The sequence below is a fragment of the Zootoca vivipara genome, chromosome 11, assembly GCF_963506605.1.
Source record: "Zootoca vivipara chromosome 11, rZooViv1.1, whole genome shotgun sequence".
NCBI classification, from domain to species: Eukaryota; Metazoa; Chordata; class Lepidosauria; order Squamata; family Lacertidae; genus Zootoca; species Zootoca vivipara.
In genome coordinates this window covers 34,929,439-34,944,977 of record NC_083286.1, presented here as the reverse complement: position 1 = coordinate 34,944,977, position 15,539 = coordinate 34,929,439, and the positions used below count along the sequence as shown (strand labels likewise).

General features: G+C 45.1%; 1 protein-coding gene across 3 annotated transcripts in view; it reads left to right on the top strand.

Moving 5' to 3' along the window:
- The window catches only part of FAM169A (family with sequence similarity 169 member A), an 82,351-nt gene that overhangs the window by 8,798 nt on the left and 58,014 nt on the right, over window positions 1–15,539 (top strand). Inside the window, exon 2 of one of the 3 annotated variants that reach the window (XM_060280229.1) lies at window positions 2,619–4,327. In XM_060280229.1, the coding sequence (XP_060136212.1) occupies window positions 4,205–4,327 (123 nt within the window). In that variant the 5' untranslated portion in view covers window positions 2,619–4,204. Of the gene's footprint in view, window positions 1–44; window positions 4,328–15,539 lie in introns of those variants that run through there. The other 2 variants (XM_060280230.1, XM_060280228.1) reach the window with 2 other exon arrangements.

Below are 15,539 nucleotides of genomic sequence, written 5' to 3'. Positions count from 1 at the left end.
TGAAGCTCAGTCCCCTGCTAGGGCCATTCAACCCACCCAGGTCTTTGCCACTGACTGTAGGAATAAGTGCCACATCTTTCTCTTGATTTCACTGCCTCCAGGAGGAGCCCACCTCACAGGTTGATAAATGCTGGCTTAACCCATATAAGGCACTGTGTCAGATTCTGCTCATGATTCTGCCTATACTGAGCCTTCATTATCTTTTACTTCGTGTACAGGGCCGTCTTAAGCCCATCCAGCACCCTGGTGCTAGGTCCATCCAGCGCCCCCCTCCAGAGCCTCTCCAAGGGCCCGGGAGTGCCAAGCGGACCGCGGCAGCAGCGGAAGGCCACCTCCGAGGACTCCGTGCTGCGCCTCCTTCTCGTTTCCCCAGTGCTGGGTTCTGCTCAGTCAAGCTTCGCCACCAGTGTGCGCACCGCGGGACCAGCAAGAGCTGCTTGGGCGCTGTGCACACGCTGGTGGCGAAGCTTGACTGAGCGGAACCCAGCGCTAGGGAAATGAGAAGGAGGCGCAGCGCGGACTCAGTCCTCGGAGAAGGAGAGAGACGCGGCGCAGCCTCTCAGCTAGTGAAGCGCAGTCCTGGCCAGATCGCCGGAACCCTGCGCTCACTTGGCGCCCTTCCAGCGCCCGGCGCCGTGGTTCTCCGCGCTACTAGCCTCTATGGCTAGGACGGGCCTGTTCGTGTGGTCATTTGACTATTCCTATGCAAAGTGATTGTAAAACGTTACCAAATCAATCGCCTCTTTGTTAAACTTCTGTGCCATGCCTTTGATAGATGATGTTATTATTTAAGCTGTTGTGTCCTTCGAAGCTGGCTGAGTAGCTTTGGAATTGTGTTTCCTGGTGCTCGTGCTCCTTCTGAGCATGCTATCTACAAGGTGGTCAAAAAAGATGCACACCACAGTACAGTGGTACCTCTGGTTATGAACTTAATTCGTTCCAGGTTCTTAACCTGAAACTGTTCTTAACCTGAGGTACCACTTTAGCTAATGGGCACTCCCGCGGCCATGCAATTTCTGTTCTCATCCTGGGGCAAAGTTCTTAACCCGAGGTACTACTTCCAGGTTAGCGGAGTCTGTAACCCGAAGTGTTTGTATCCCGAGGTGTTTGTAGCCCGTGGTACCACTGTATAGTACAGTAAAAAATTTAAATCGTACTCTTAACAGTGAGGTTCTTGTGGTGAGCATCTCTTTGAGCCAACTTGTATATATATAATTCAGCATGCATCTTCCCTGTGCAATAATAATTCTTGCCCAGAACTTGTGCAAGTGTTTTATTTCACGACATGATATACTTGTAACTGTTCAGGGGATACAGGTATCTCCCTTCTAGCTTCTGCCACCATTGCTAGAAATCCAGCATGCAAGCTGCAATTTGACTTTTAAATGTAATTTTCTTCCCTTACTAGCACTGTTACTGTTACTGAGATTCTATGCGTGAGATAGCGTATCACTGCCATGGGCATCTGTTAAGACGGTGCATGAGAACATCGCTGATGACAAGATTCACTTCTTAGCCAAGCCTGTGAAAATCTTGTTAGGAGTTCTTAGGGTTTATTTTATTTTTGCTTATTGTTTTTATACTGAGTGCTTATACTGTATAGTCAAAAGTTGCAAACCTGAGCGAGGATTCCTTCTCCCCTGCTTTATCTTTGTTTCTTTGAAAGATACTGTATACGCTCCCCTCTCAATTTTACCTATCTCATCAAAGGATCTTCCACCCACCAAGTTACTTCTTTCTCCATTGTGTTCATTTAGGTTTCTTGGATAAACTTAATAGCCTTGTACTATGTTTCCTATAATGTAGGTGCAGGATCTGGTCTAGAGAAAGCATAGCAATAAGGATGAAGTTACCCCCATTTTTAACAGCAATAATAATTATCTATAACAGGCATAGGCAAACTCGGCCCTCCAGATGTTTTGAGACTACAATTCCCATCATCCCTGACCACTGTTCCTGTTAGCTAGGGATGATGGGAGTTGTAGTCCCGAAACATCTGGAGGGCTGTTTGCCTATGCCTGATCTATAATCTCCTACAAAAAACCCTCTTGTTTTTCTTTAAAACTTACTTGTAAAGAATATTAAAATGAATGTTCACATAAATGTTTTGAAACCCCCACCCTAGGATATAATATAGCACCAATATGGATAGTGACAAAATAAAAATAAAAATAGTGTATATCAGGAAATGAAATCTACAGCACAGGGAATAAAATAAGTTGTCATACAAATAAATTATACCATTTATGGACCAATGGTAAATAAGGCATAGTCTGGTGGACACTTCTAAAATAAGGCCTCCAAGAGCCAGTGTATGTTACAGAACAATGTGTACAATCTGAGTTCCCTCAACATTTTAAAAAGTGTGTTTGAGAGATAGGTAGCTTGCCTAAGAGCAATAAGAAATCAATTGGACCCCTAGCTAGAACTGGGGTTTTCCCTTTAAGGTGAAACCTTTCTGTGTATTTTCTTTACCATAATTTTATTTTGGGGGTGATTATTAGGTTTTAAAAGCCAAATTAATACAGTTTTCATCTGCTTGTGCCATAATTTTGTGTAGCAATTACTGAGTGAGTAATGGTTCATTCTGTCCACTCTTCTTCCAACACTCCAGGTAGAATATCGTAGCTATTAAAGTACAGTCAATGATGATATTGTTACTGAGATTGAGACAGATCTAGAGCTGTACTGCAACAGACTGGGTGTTTGTAAACCTTGGAAGGTATGGAAACCAAACCACCGGGAGCTGGAACACATTCCTTATGAAGAAGAAAAGTTACTATAGAGGTACATGAAAACGATTTGCAAAATTATGTGTGGTGTGGAGAAAGTGTGAGGGTTTTCTCCTATACTAGATTTTCAACCCGATTGGCAGGAGAATCAGGATAGACAAAGGAAATTGGGTTTTTGACACTGAACCTAATTAATTTATGGAACTTGCTGCCACAATATGATGTCATGGTCAGTAGTTTAGTTGCCTTTGAAAGGGGATTAGACAAATAAATGAAGCATAGGTCTATCAGTGTCTATAAAGATCCATGATGATGATGTGCACTTTTAAAGAGGAAATAAGGTATGCCAATGAATACCAGGTGCTTCAAACAAAACTAGGAGAGGACAGTTGCTTCTTTGTCACCTCAGCCTAGCCATTGTAGAAAATGAGATGCTGGAATAGATGACTATTGGACTAATCCAGCAGGGATCTTGCAGAGTACAACTATGTATAGTGTTACTTATTGGATAACACGAGAGAGAGAGTACCTTTACAGGAGCGACTTCTGCTACAGTGTCTTAGGTATGCTTCATATGGATAATAAGCTGGGTGGAGAAATACATGCCACGCCAGCAGTTTATTCGAACGGTTTGCCACTGCACACAATGGGCTCACTGTATGAGGCTTTCAGTTTTCAAGAAGCCTCCTGTTATATACTGCTCTTTGCAGGGCCACTCTTGCCCTCCTTCTGTGGCACAAATAGGTTAGAACCTGAGAAACATTTCTGTGTGTGCATTTTTCATGATAAATTGAAGAGGAGTAGGTTAAGTGGACGCAGGTGGCGCTGTGGGTTAAACCACAGAGCCTAGGGCTTGCTGATCAGAAGGTCGGCGGTTCAAATCCCCGCGATGGGGTGAGCTCCCGTTGCTCGGTCCCAGTTCCTGCCAACCTAGCAGTTCGAAAGCACGTCAAAGTGCAAGTAGGTAAATAGGTACCGCTACAGCAGGAAGGTAAACGGCATTTCCGTGCGCTGCTCTGGTTTGCCAGAAGCGGCTTTGTCATGCTGGCCACCATAGCTGCCAAGTTTTCCCTTTTCTCGCAAGGAAGCCTATTCAGCATAAGGGAAAATCCCTTTAAAAAAGGGATAACTTGGCAGCTATGCTGGCCACATGACCTGGAAGCTGTACGCCGGCTCCCTTGGCCAATAACGCAAGATGAGCGCTATAACCCCAGAGTCGGTCATGACTGGACCTAATGGTCAGGGGTCCCTTTACCTTTAGGTTCAGTGTACATTCTCCATGCACCGAATCTCAGCCATTCACATGGCATGAGTTGAACCCAGGTGCCAAGTGACTTGCTGAGGTTGTATTTGGGGGAAAGTGGCAACATTTAATCCTCCCCCCTTTTAATTGAAGATGCCTGCGTCTGAGGCGCATCCCTTGCACTATTAAGCCTACTTGGAGGGGAAAGGCAGCAAGCAGCCTCCAAGTAATGGTGCCTACCCTTTGCACAAACAGATCAAAAGGAAATGGAGGGCAGGAGAAAAGGTCATTTTCTCTCTTTCAGAGGGAAAAATGGATAAAGGTGGTTTTAGTCATGCACTCTACAAAACAGGTAAGGTACCATATATATTGGATTATTTAAATAAATCATTGACCTCATAAAAAAGTATATACCGTCTATTCTCTGTCCCTTCCTGAACTCCAGAACTAACAAAATAAACGTAGAGGATTGGCCACAGAGGATCTTATTTTGTACACATGGAGCTAAATGTCTGCTGGGTGGCTCATGCATACAATAGGTGCAGTGTATTTGCACCTATAAGCCATTGCCTCTATAGTGTGGTCCGTCTTACCTTTGAGAAGCCTTGTGCTCAAATAATCCTACTAGGCTAAGTGAAAATTGTATGCACCCTTCAAAAATTATTCCATAGCGCCTCTTCTATTTCCACACTTAGTTTTCTGAGAGTCCCCTAAAGAATTTAGGGCAACAGGTGCATAGACTCATAACACAACTTTTACTTTAACTCAAACATTTGATAAATCAGCCAGTATAGTTTTCAGAAATTGCTCAGGAGATGGTGAAAGCTATTCATTGCACAGATGACGACAATCAGGGCTATTCTGCAGGAATCGTGACAAATGATGGCAGCTTTGAAAATAACACACCTAGTTCTCTCTAAGGGGTGCATTTTTGTATGTGAGGTGAAGATAAAATGTCAAGTTTCTGAGAATATTTATGCTGAGAACATCTTGCTGTTGTGCAGCATTTGGTGAACGTTGACCTTGTTCAGGATTTTACCTGGATATTATTCTGGAAAATAATTGTAAATGCCAAAATAAATCTGATGTGAATGTGATGTTGCCTACAAATGTGAGTTGATCTCTCCTTTTGGCTCTTTATACAGGCATAGATAATGGGAGCCCCCACAAACTCAGTGTTTTGTGCTTTCCCAGAATCTACTACGGTACTTAGATTCAAATACTCACCCATAAGGTTCCTATCACATTGGAAATCTCGAAGGCTTATAAATAATGCTAATTCTGAGCTTTTTTGCTTCACTTTTAAATGCACAAGTGAAAAACACAACTAATGGGTAGATAACACTCCATTCACCCCTTGCTCTTCCTTGCATTTTTCTGTTAGTTGCCTCTGAGAGCTACATCCAAGGAGGTAACTCACAGTGGGGTCCATTGGCTGCCACCTCTATTAGTTCATTCAGTTGGGGAAATTCCTGGGTTGAGCTGGCTTGCAGCCACATTGGTGGCCAGTCCTTCTATAAGCCAGCCATTCATTCCAGGATAATGCCATTAAACAGATCTGCACAGTTTGAATACTGTGTACAGCTCTGCTCACCTTGCCTCAAAAAGGATATTGTGAGGTGTGAAAAGGTTCAGAAAAGGGCAACCGAAAAAGTCAAGGAGGTGGAGCCAGTCCCACAAAAGGGAAGGTTGCAGGTTTTTTTTAGTTTAAACAGAAAGGGTGATTAAGAAGTAACTTGATAGAAGTGTGTGTGTGTGTGTGTGTGTGTGTGTGTGTGTGTGTGTAACGATTTTAAGATTTTTATTGAAGTACGAGAATTTTTACATACATTATATTCTCTCCTTCCAATTTTTAATTTCCCGTACCATTTTTCCTTTCCCTTCCCTTCCCACCCCTCCCCCACCCATAATGGCTGAGGACAACTGTTTGAACCCTTCCAATTGATAGAAGTATATAAAGCAATGCATAGATCGAGAAAAGGTTTTATCTCTTATGATGCTAGAGCTTGGGAACATCCAATGAAGATGAATGTTGAAAGATTAAGGACAAACAAAAGTACTTGTTCACACAGTGCCTAGTTAAACTATGGAACTCACAAATTTTAAATGATTCAACAAATTCATGGAGATAAAGGCCATCAATGGCTGCTGAGAAGAGTGATTATGTTCTGCCTTCACGGCTGGAAGTACTATGCTTCTGAATACCAGTTGCTGGAAACCACAGGAGGGGAGAACGCTGTTGTGCTAAGGTCCTGCTCGCAGGATCCCCACAGGTACCTGGTTGACCACTGTTGACCAACAGGATACTTGACTAGATGGCCACTGGCCTGATCCAGCAGGCTCTCCTTACGTCCTTACGCTATCACAATTGAAACCATGGTCAACCTTTGGCTAATGTGGAAGTTCCCCTTTTTAGAAATGGATCCAGAAGCTTGAATAACAGATGTATGAAACGCTCCTTTATTGCGCACTGGCTGCTGCCATCCTCTGATGACAACCCAACTGAGTGTCACAAAAGTTAATGTCAAATTCTCATTAACACCATCAGATTCAACATTTAGTACTTAAAAGCTTCAGTCCAAATGGAAAACAAATTGGGATATTCATACTTCCTTTCCATGAAGTGAAAGAAAGCCTTTGGCAACCAAAGTATCACAACAGAAAAAAAAGGATATGGGCACATATTTTATAATGGAAATAAAATATGCCTAGCATGGTGAGGGAGAAGAAAATGGAATTTTAGTATTTACTTTACTTTGGGAATGAAAGAGTTTATAAACAGATAGTAAAAGAACCACACAAATATCAGCACTGAAAATATTAGGATTGAATTGTCACCTTGGTTTAAGAAAATCTATTGAAGACTACTGTATTAGTGTTTTATTTGAATAAGAAAATTGGTCTGATGAGATGAAAGGCATTTCTTGTGCATTAGTGGTTCAACTTTGCTTTTTAATCCCACGATGACATTAATATTGATGCTTTGGAATGTCTTTAAGAGCATAAATGAAATGGCTAAGACTTTATTAAGGCAAACCTGACAATCTAACCCTCTTCATTCTTATGCGGTATTTAAGCTTTTGTGGTTTGGGAAGACCTTTGAAAACACAGTTGCCACTGAAGGTTCAGAAACAAGACAATTTATTGTTAGGAAAGTAAGTGCTCAGTTAAATCGTTGTTCTTCTGCGCCACAGACTTAACATGCTTCTAACCTTCCAACATCCTCTTCCTGACTTTCAGTTCTGACTTTCCAGATTCAACAATGCCCCTGAAAATAGCAACTTCCACCAATATTTCAAACTGTATAAAATAGAGTAAGACGGGCTTCTTAAACTATGTTTCATGGAGCTGATAACTCCTAATTTTCATAACTCTGTTTTGCTCCTGTGCAAAGCTAACTTGGAAAGATTGGGAGTTAATTCTTTCATGTTGAAAGATGAAGGCTTGGCTTAAACTTTCAAAATCTGAGTTCAATACAAAGGAGTAGGGAGTAGGGAGTCTAATTTCCATTATTTCTTTCCTTCAATGACAGCCTCTACATCAGGGATCGCCAACCTAAGGCCCATGGGCCAGAAGTAGCCCACAGAGGTTGTTTGACTGGCCCCCGAGCTACCCCCGAACCCAGTTGCCCGCTCGCGTGCTGCACTAAACCGGCACAGCACGATGCAGGGACTCGCTTCCGTGGCACCAGAAATCGTGTCTGTGCAGATTCAGAAGCCAAAAATTGTGTCTGAGCATGCACAGATGCCAAAAATCACAGGTGCACACACAATCCAGCCCACAGAGGGATCTCTGCGGGACCGATCTGGCCCAGACAAGATAAACCTTGCTGACCCCTGCTCTACACCATTCCTGAAGGTTCCCCATCCCTCAGAAACTGTTTTGCTTTTTGGTGGAGCGGTGCTGCAGTGCTGTGGAAAGAAGGGGGTGGATGAGCTCTATTCTGGGAGAGGAACTATACTTGTGATGGCTAGAATTCAATCCCATTATGGATAATATTGTTGCATGTACACCAATTTGTCATCAGTCAGACATGTTTTGTGAATTAATTAAAATGTATAGATACTTAAAGTGTCCAAGAAGTCCTTCACTTTCTCTGAAGTCAAAAGCCAAACCATACAGCTATATCAACCCTCCATGTTTCACTCCTTTCCTCTCTCGCCTTATAAAGCTCCATAGTTAAGCATTTTAATTGCTGTTAATTATATTATTTTAATAAACACCAATTTTTTTGGGAAAAGCTCTGATTTGTCTCAATTGCTCCCCCATATACTTTTTGTGAGGGCACTTCTCTACCCAGACAAAATGATTTGAATGTTACTTATGCTTAGCTCCTCTGTGTTTTGACCATCCATGCAGGAGTGGCCAAAGATATTAATCAGTATCTGACAGCATCCAACAGCAGAAATGCAGTAGCAATCAGTATTTGACAACTGTCTGTGGAATGCCCTCCCACCAGAGGTCAAAGAGAACAACAACTACCAGACCTTTAGAAGGCATCTCAAGGCAGCCCTGTTTAGGGAAGCTTTTAATGTTTGATGGATTTCTGTATTTTAATATTTTGTTGGAAGCCGCCCAGAGTGGCTGGGGGAACCCAGCCAGATGCTTGGGGTATAAATAATAAATTGTTGTTGTTGTTGTTGTTGTTGTTGTTGTTGTTGTTGTTGTTATTATTATTATTATTATTACTGAGTATGCTAGAATGTGGCACGCTCCATATTCCATTCATTGATTACTGAGCTGGATTTTGAAGTATGACATGAAATTTCAGTTTCAACATTTCAATTCTGAGATCAAGATTTGACATTTAAAAAAAGAAACCCCAGCATATTCCATGTATTTTGTAAAATTTTGTTACACTCAAGTGCTGTCTGTCTGCATCCCATTCTACATTCTTGATCTACCTGCTTGCCTTTAGTTTCATAATCTTCTCTATTTCCCAGTTTAAGCTTCTTTCTGCTCTGAACAGATTTCCCAGCTGTAACCTTGGCTTTGGTCTCCTGCCCCTTTCATTAATGGCTTCTTCTGTCCATTCACTCCCACCAAAATACTCACTATGTGACATACCTACCGGTAGGTTCCTACTCACTACAGCAGGCAAGAGAGGATAGGGGAGAAATTGCGGCTTCCCAAATTGCTTTTTGGGAGGATTTAAAGGTCCAGCAATGCTTTCTGATCAGCAGCCAGACCCTTTTACCCTTTTGTGCCCTTTGCATACTTTCTTTCTGAGCCAATAGTGCTCACTGACCATCACCCCCCCTCCGATTACTTTCTGCCTTCTGTGATCATGGAGCTTCTCTGAATCAGAGTCCTAGCCTGACATAACAGGAAACCTCTGGAACAGTTTTATTAGAGATGACACAAAACAAGCAAAGTTTTGCCAAGTTCCTGAGCTCATGACAGCTCAACAGTTTGAGGTGCTAGGAAGTTCATGTTAGAGTTCTATTGTTTGGCCTTGTGCTAAATAAATAAATAAATAAAAAGATTAAAAGATTCTTAGTGTGAGTTCACACATACATGCTTGTCACTCAGTGACTGAAATCCTTGGTGCTACTGCTGCACCTAGGGAACCTGGCATCACATATATTAATAACTTTCTATGAATAATCTCTCACTTCCATGGTTTTTAATAGCAACATTTCATACATTCAGCTGTGTGAATCACTGGGTGTTGGGCAATCAGGTGATGAAATCTTGAGTGGTGTATACAAAAGTCTGCAAAGGAAGCTCTCACCACTAAATAGTGTATAAAAAACAAAAACAAAATTAATATCTCTCAGCGGCTCATACGTTTGGTGTGTCCCTACGTCTCCCACACGGGATGTATAGCTTTCCATGAAATTGCAGGACTTTGGGTTAGAATAGCCTTGGGGTCCATTCCAACTCTACCATTCTGTGATTCTATGATTCTGTGACTTGATTTGTTCTTTTTAATGCATGCATCCTCAAGTGGCACACACTTTGTATATAATGGAACAGCTAATGGGATGTTTATTTTGGGAAACAGAAAGTTTGTCTTCCTTCAATAATGTATGTGAATGAATTATCTTTGGACACCAGCATTGGGAAAGCCAGCCTGTCACATCGCCTTGTCACTATGAGGTTCTTTATGTGCTCTTTAATAACACCCACCCGCCACCCCTTATTTTCCTCCTGTGCTGAGTGCACCCAAAGTAGTGTTACTCATTCCGTATTGGACTCTACAACTGCAGCGCTTCATGTGGACATTGTTTTCCCTTTTGTGAATGGCACTACTGCAAGATTTTCTCGTCCTGATTTGACATGGCAACACTAACTAATTCACTCTCAACAACACCTTCTATGATTTATCCAAGCAAGAGTTTAGGAGCTCCCATAGCTGCTTGTCTTGTTTGAGAGGTAATTGACCCTTGTTTCCCAAAGATGAATCAGACCAGGCAAAAATCTGTTTCATGCTTTAGTAAGGTCTGAATGAATAGGGTTGCCAGACTCAATAGAGGACAGGACTTCTGTGCCTTTAATTGCCCTGCTCTCTTTTGAGTATGGAAACCTTAAAGAGAAACCAGAGCAGACCCCTTGTTTAATTTCCAAGCAAAGGGTCTGCTGGTTTCTCTTTAAGGTTTCCAGACTCAAAAGAGAGCAGGGCAATTAAAGGCACAGAAGTCCTGTCCTCTATTGAGTCTGGCAACCCTATAAATGAGGCCACCCCCAAGACACGAAGCAGGTGTGGTCAGTACCTGAATGGCCACCTGCCTGGGAGGGAACCGCATGCATGTTCCTTGGGGTTCCATGACAGAATAAAGGAGGAATACAAATATAAGGCAGCTTGTCACTATATTGTTGAGTTTGTGGGTTGTAGGCAGAATACCCACAATTCCTGGAACCAGTAAAGGGTTAGAATTTAATCCAGCCCCCTGAATCCCTGGAATAGCCAGGCCAGCCTGATAATAGCTGAGTCCAGTGCTTTTTTTATTTAAAAACATGTTTAGGGGTACTCTCATTTTCCAGTTCTTATTGTAATACTGCCCTTCAATGAGGCCACACTTAGATTCACAAAATGTTTAGGGGTATGCTTCCCCCTGCATCCCCCCAGAAAAGGCACTGGATAAGTCATTAACCAAAGAGAGGCAGGGATGTGAGCCATTAGCAAAGATGGCAGAGGGGTGGGACCCCTCCTTCAGCTCTGTGTTAGTTAGCAGGGGCAAGGCAGAGGTTTCAGTCTGCAAGTGGCGGCAAGATTGAGAGGGGAGTCAGAGCACAAATGTGGGCTGACTATTTGTCACTTGGATCTGAGGCTGCAGCAATGGGAGAAACAGGGCCCTCTTGGGTTGTGAATGCTAGGAGCCCTCCATCGTAGGATCAGGTTGTATGTGTTGTGACGTGGGGTTTGTGATTTCAGCTCTCTTGACATAACATGCTGGAGACAGTTCTCTAGTAACAGCTCTTTATTAAAGTGAACAAGACTGAAGACTGAGGAGAGGAAAGCTACATTTATAGGGACAGGGGACTAGCTAGGAAGGGATACATTTTGGAGGGAACAATATCAAGCAATCACAGTGCTGCCTTTTGGAGGAAACCAATAAGACAGAGGATCCAAATACAGCAGCTTAAATGAACCAATAGTAGCTGTACCCTCTGGAACCAAAAGGCAGTTACTTTATCCTAATGCAAATACAGACAATAATAATACAGATATAAAATCATTTGACTCAATACACAACACCCCTCCCCCCCTAGTGAGCACAGCAGACGTAATCCCTCAGGTACTGTGGGGTCCTACAACTTCTACCTGATCTCCTGACAACAGGTGTTGCAGGTTCTGGATTGGGTGTTACCTGTGGTGGAGGGGCTGCTATACGGGTTTCATCAGGAACAGATGGAGTCCCAGACATCTCAGGGTCCCCGACCTGTACCTCGTCATCCTGAGGACTAGCAGACCCTGGTTCATTTGCTGAAGCCCCTGGTGACTGCACCTCTGGGCCATCTTCACTCTGGTCTCGCAGCTGTGCGTCATTAGCCAGGGATGAATTATCTGACTCCTCCCTGCTGAGCGCCCGGCGCCTCAGCTGATCTATATGTCTCTTCCAAACTTGCCCATTTTCCAAGGTCACATAATAGGACACAGGTCCACTAGCCCGGGTGATCACACCGGCCACCCACCGCGGACCTCGTGAATAGTTCCTCACCCAGACCAGATCTTCAGGGGCGAGATACCTTGTTGTGTCAGTCTCAGCCTGGGGGGTTGCTCTTGAATTACGGTTTGGCATTTTATCTGGGTGGACATAATCCAGCACCGTTACCAGTCTTCTACCTAAGAGCAGCTCGGCTGGCGACTTGCCCGTCGCAGTACACGGTGTCGCATGCTGCAAAAATAACATTCGCGCAATACGAGCCGACCAGTTACCCTCCATTAAGCGCGCAATGGATTCTTTGGCTGTTCTTACCATGCGCTCAGCCTGCCCATTGGAGGATGGGTGAAAGGGCGCGGATGTGACCCCTCTTATAAAGTTATCGGCCAAGAATGCCCTGAATTCTTGGGATACAAAAGCTGCCCCATTATCTGATACAATGGTCTCAGGTAACCCGTGGGTAGCAAACAGCTGCCTCAACACCTTGATTACGGCAGCTGATGCCATGCTAGGGACCATCGCCACTTCTAACCATTTGGAATATGCATCAACGATAACCAAAAAGACCTTCCCTTGGAATGGCCCAGCAAAATCTATGTGCAGCCGGCTCCAGGGAGTCCTGGACTGCTCCCACCAGTGGACTGGTGCTCTGGCCACTTCTGGCCGCACCTCTTGGCATGCCTTGCATGTTCGTACCCATTGTTCTATGTTCTGGTCCATTCCAGGCCACCACACATAACATCGGGCTAGCGACTTCATTCTGACCATTCCCGGGTGTCCCATGTGAAGCGTCTCAAGAACCCTGTTTCTCAGTGGTGCTGGGATGATCACCCTATCTCCCCATAGGAGACAACCCTTATGCATGGACAATTCGTGCTGCCTTGTTGCATAAGGCCTGAATTTTTCTTCATGCGGACCACCTGGCCACCCCCTCCCCCCCCAAGTGAGCACACGGGAGAGAACAGCATCTTTCCTAGTTTTCTCAGCTATATCCGTAGCTGTTACAGGAGCCCCCGGAAGTGTTTCTAGCATCATAATGTGCTCCGCCGGAGCAGGATCCTCATTGCTCCCGCCAGGAAGGGGCAATCGACTCAGCGCATCAGCATGGCACAACTGTTTCCCCGGCACATGGGTCAAGGTGTACTGGAACCCATTCAGGAATATTGACCAACGCAACATTCTGGGGGAGAGAATTTGTGGCGTTTGTTTGTTTGGGTTGAACAACCCTAACAGTGGTTTGTGGTCCGTTTCAATGGAGAAATGGCGACCGTACAAATAATCATAGAACCTTTTGATTCCGGACACAATAGCCAGTGCCTCTTTATCAATTTGAGCATAGTTGCGCTCTGTGGGCGACAACGTACGGGAATAGAAAGAGATGGGCTTTTCCGACCCATCCGGTTCCCTATGACTCAGCACAGCCCCCAGACCGTATTGAGAGGCATCACATGCCAGGACCAGCAGCTTTGACTCATCATAATGAGCAAGGACGCTCCTGCTACTCAGCATTCCTCGCAAGGAGTCAAAAGCCTTCTGCTGCTCCCGCCCCCATCGCCACACATTCTTTTTCTGCAATAGTCTATGTAATGGTTCAGCTACCGAAGCTTTCTGGGGTAAGAACGAATGATAAAAGTTAATAAGTCCCAGGAATGACTGCAACTCCGTCTTGTTCTGTGGTCGTGGTGCCTCGATGATGGCCTTAATCTTAGCATCTGTGGGGTGGATGCCTGATGCATCAATTTTAAACCCCAAGAAATCCACAGTTGGCACCCCAAAACTGCATTTTTCTTTTTTCAGTTGCAACCCCACCTCCTTGAACTTGAGCAACACTGCACGGACACGCGCAACCAGTTCCTGTGGGTCTTTTCCAGCAATCAAAACATCATCAAAAAATGGCAAGACCCCCGGCAGACCTCTTAACAGGCGTTCCATGAGCCCTTGAAAAATCCCTGGGGCCACACAAACTCCGAACTGTAATCTGTTAACTCTGAACGCCCCTTTATGTGTGACAATAGTCTGTGCTTCCGCTGATTGTGGGGTTACTGGCAGCTGTTGGTAAGCTTGTGCCAGGTCAATTTTGGCGAACACCTTGCCCCCAGCCAGTTTAGCCAACAGATGTGATACGACTGGAATGGGGTATGAGTTTCCCCTGAGTGCCTTATTGATAGTACATTTGTAATCTGCACATATCCTGACTTCCCCATTTGCTTTAAGGGGCGTGACGATTGGAGTCTCCCACTTAGCAGAGTCCACGGGTGAGAGAACTCCCTGCTTGACCAATTTATCCAGCTCTGCCTCGATCTTGGGTTGCAGTGCAAATGGCACTCGCCTTGGTTTGAGTCGGATTGGGGCCACCCCGGGGTCCAACTCGAAGTCAACTGGGGGCCCTTTGTAACAACCCAGTTTTCCATTAAAGAGACCAGCAAATTCCTTGCATAATGCCTCGCTCATCTCAGGGCAGGTTTGGATTGAATTAAGCCCTGAGATACTCAGTCCCAGGGCGGGGAACCAGTCAGTGCCCAGGAGACTGGGGCGACTGCCCTTCGCAATCACCAGTTTGAGTACAGCCTGTTTGTCCCGGAACTGTACTCTCACGGCACACATTCCCATAACATGGATGCGGCCTGCTGAGTACGACTGCAAGGTTGCCGGGAAGGGCTCCAGAGGGGGCAACTTACCCCTGAGGAAGAATGTCTTCGCGGTCTGGTCCGACACGATGGTGAATGCAGATCCGGAGTCCACCTCCATGTCGCACTGCTGACCCTCAATCTTCACCTTGACGTGTGCCTTGCCTTGCGCTGGAAACTGCACGGCCCTCCCGTTGATCTCCGTTACATAGTGGCAGTCCTTTAGAAAACGAGTTGCTGTGGGCGGTCTGCGATGCTCCAGTCTAGGTGCTCCTGTTGCTCCCGACGCCGCCGATCTACAGACCCTGGCGATGTGACCCGTCTTTCCGCACGTCCGGCACATAGCATCCCTGAAACGACAACTCTTCCGCTCATGGTTTCCGCCACAACCTGGGCAACTGCCTCGGCGATCTTTGTGCACTGTGCAGGCCTGACGCACCAACTCGACCCCACGGACTGGGCTCTGGCTCGGAGTAGCCTCTAGCTCGTCCATGGCATGCGCAACTTCTATCTGTGGCTTAGTGGCCTTGCGACTGGCATCAAGCTCCTCTCTTTCATAATTCTCCGTGGCGGTGGCCTCCTTCAAGGCTGAAGCAAGGGTAACCTCTTCTTTAGCCACGATGCGTCTTCTGGCTTTCTTGCTGCTCAGACCACCAATAAACCGATCCAGGAGAGTCTCTTCCAGATTTTGGAAGCCGCAATGCTGAGCGAGCTTCCGGAGCTCAGCCAGAAATGTGGATACAGACTCCCCAGCACGCTGCTGCCTCTTATGGAACTCCATCCGCCGGGCCATCTTGGTCTCAGTAGGCGCCAAGTGGCTTGTTAGGCA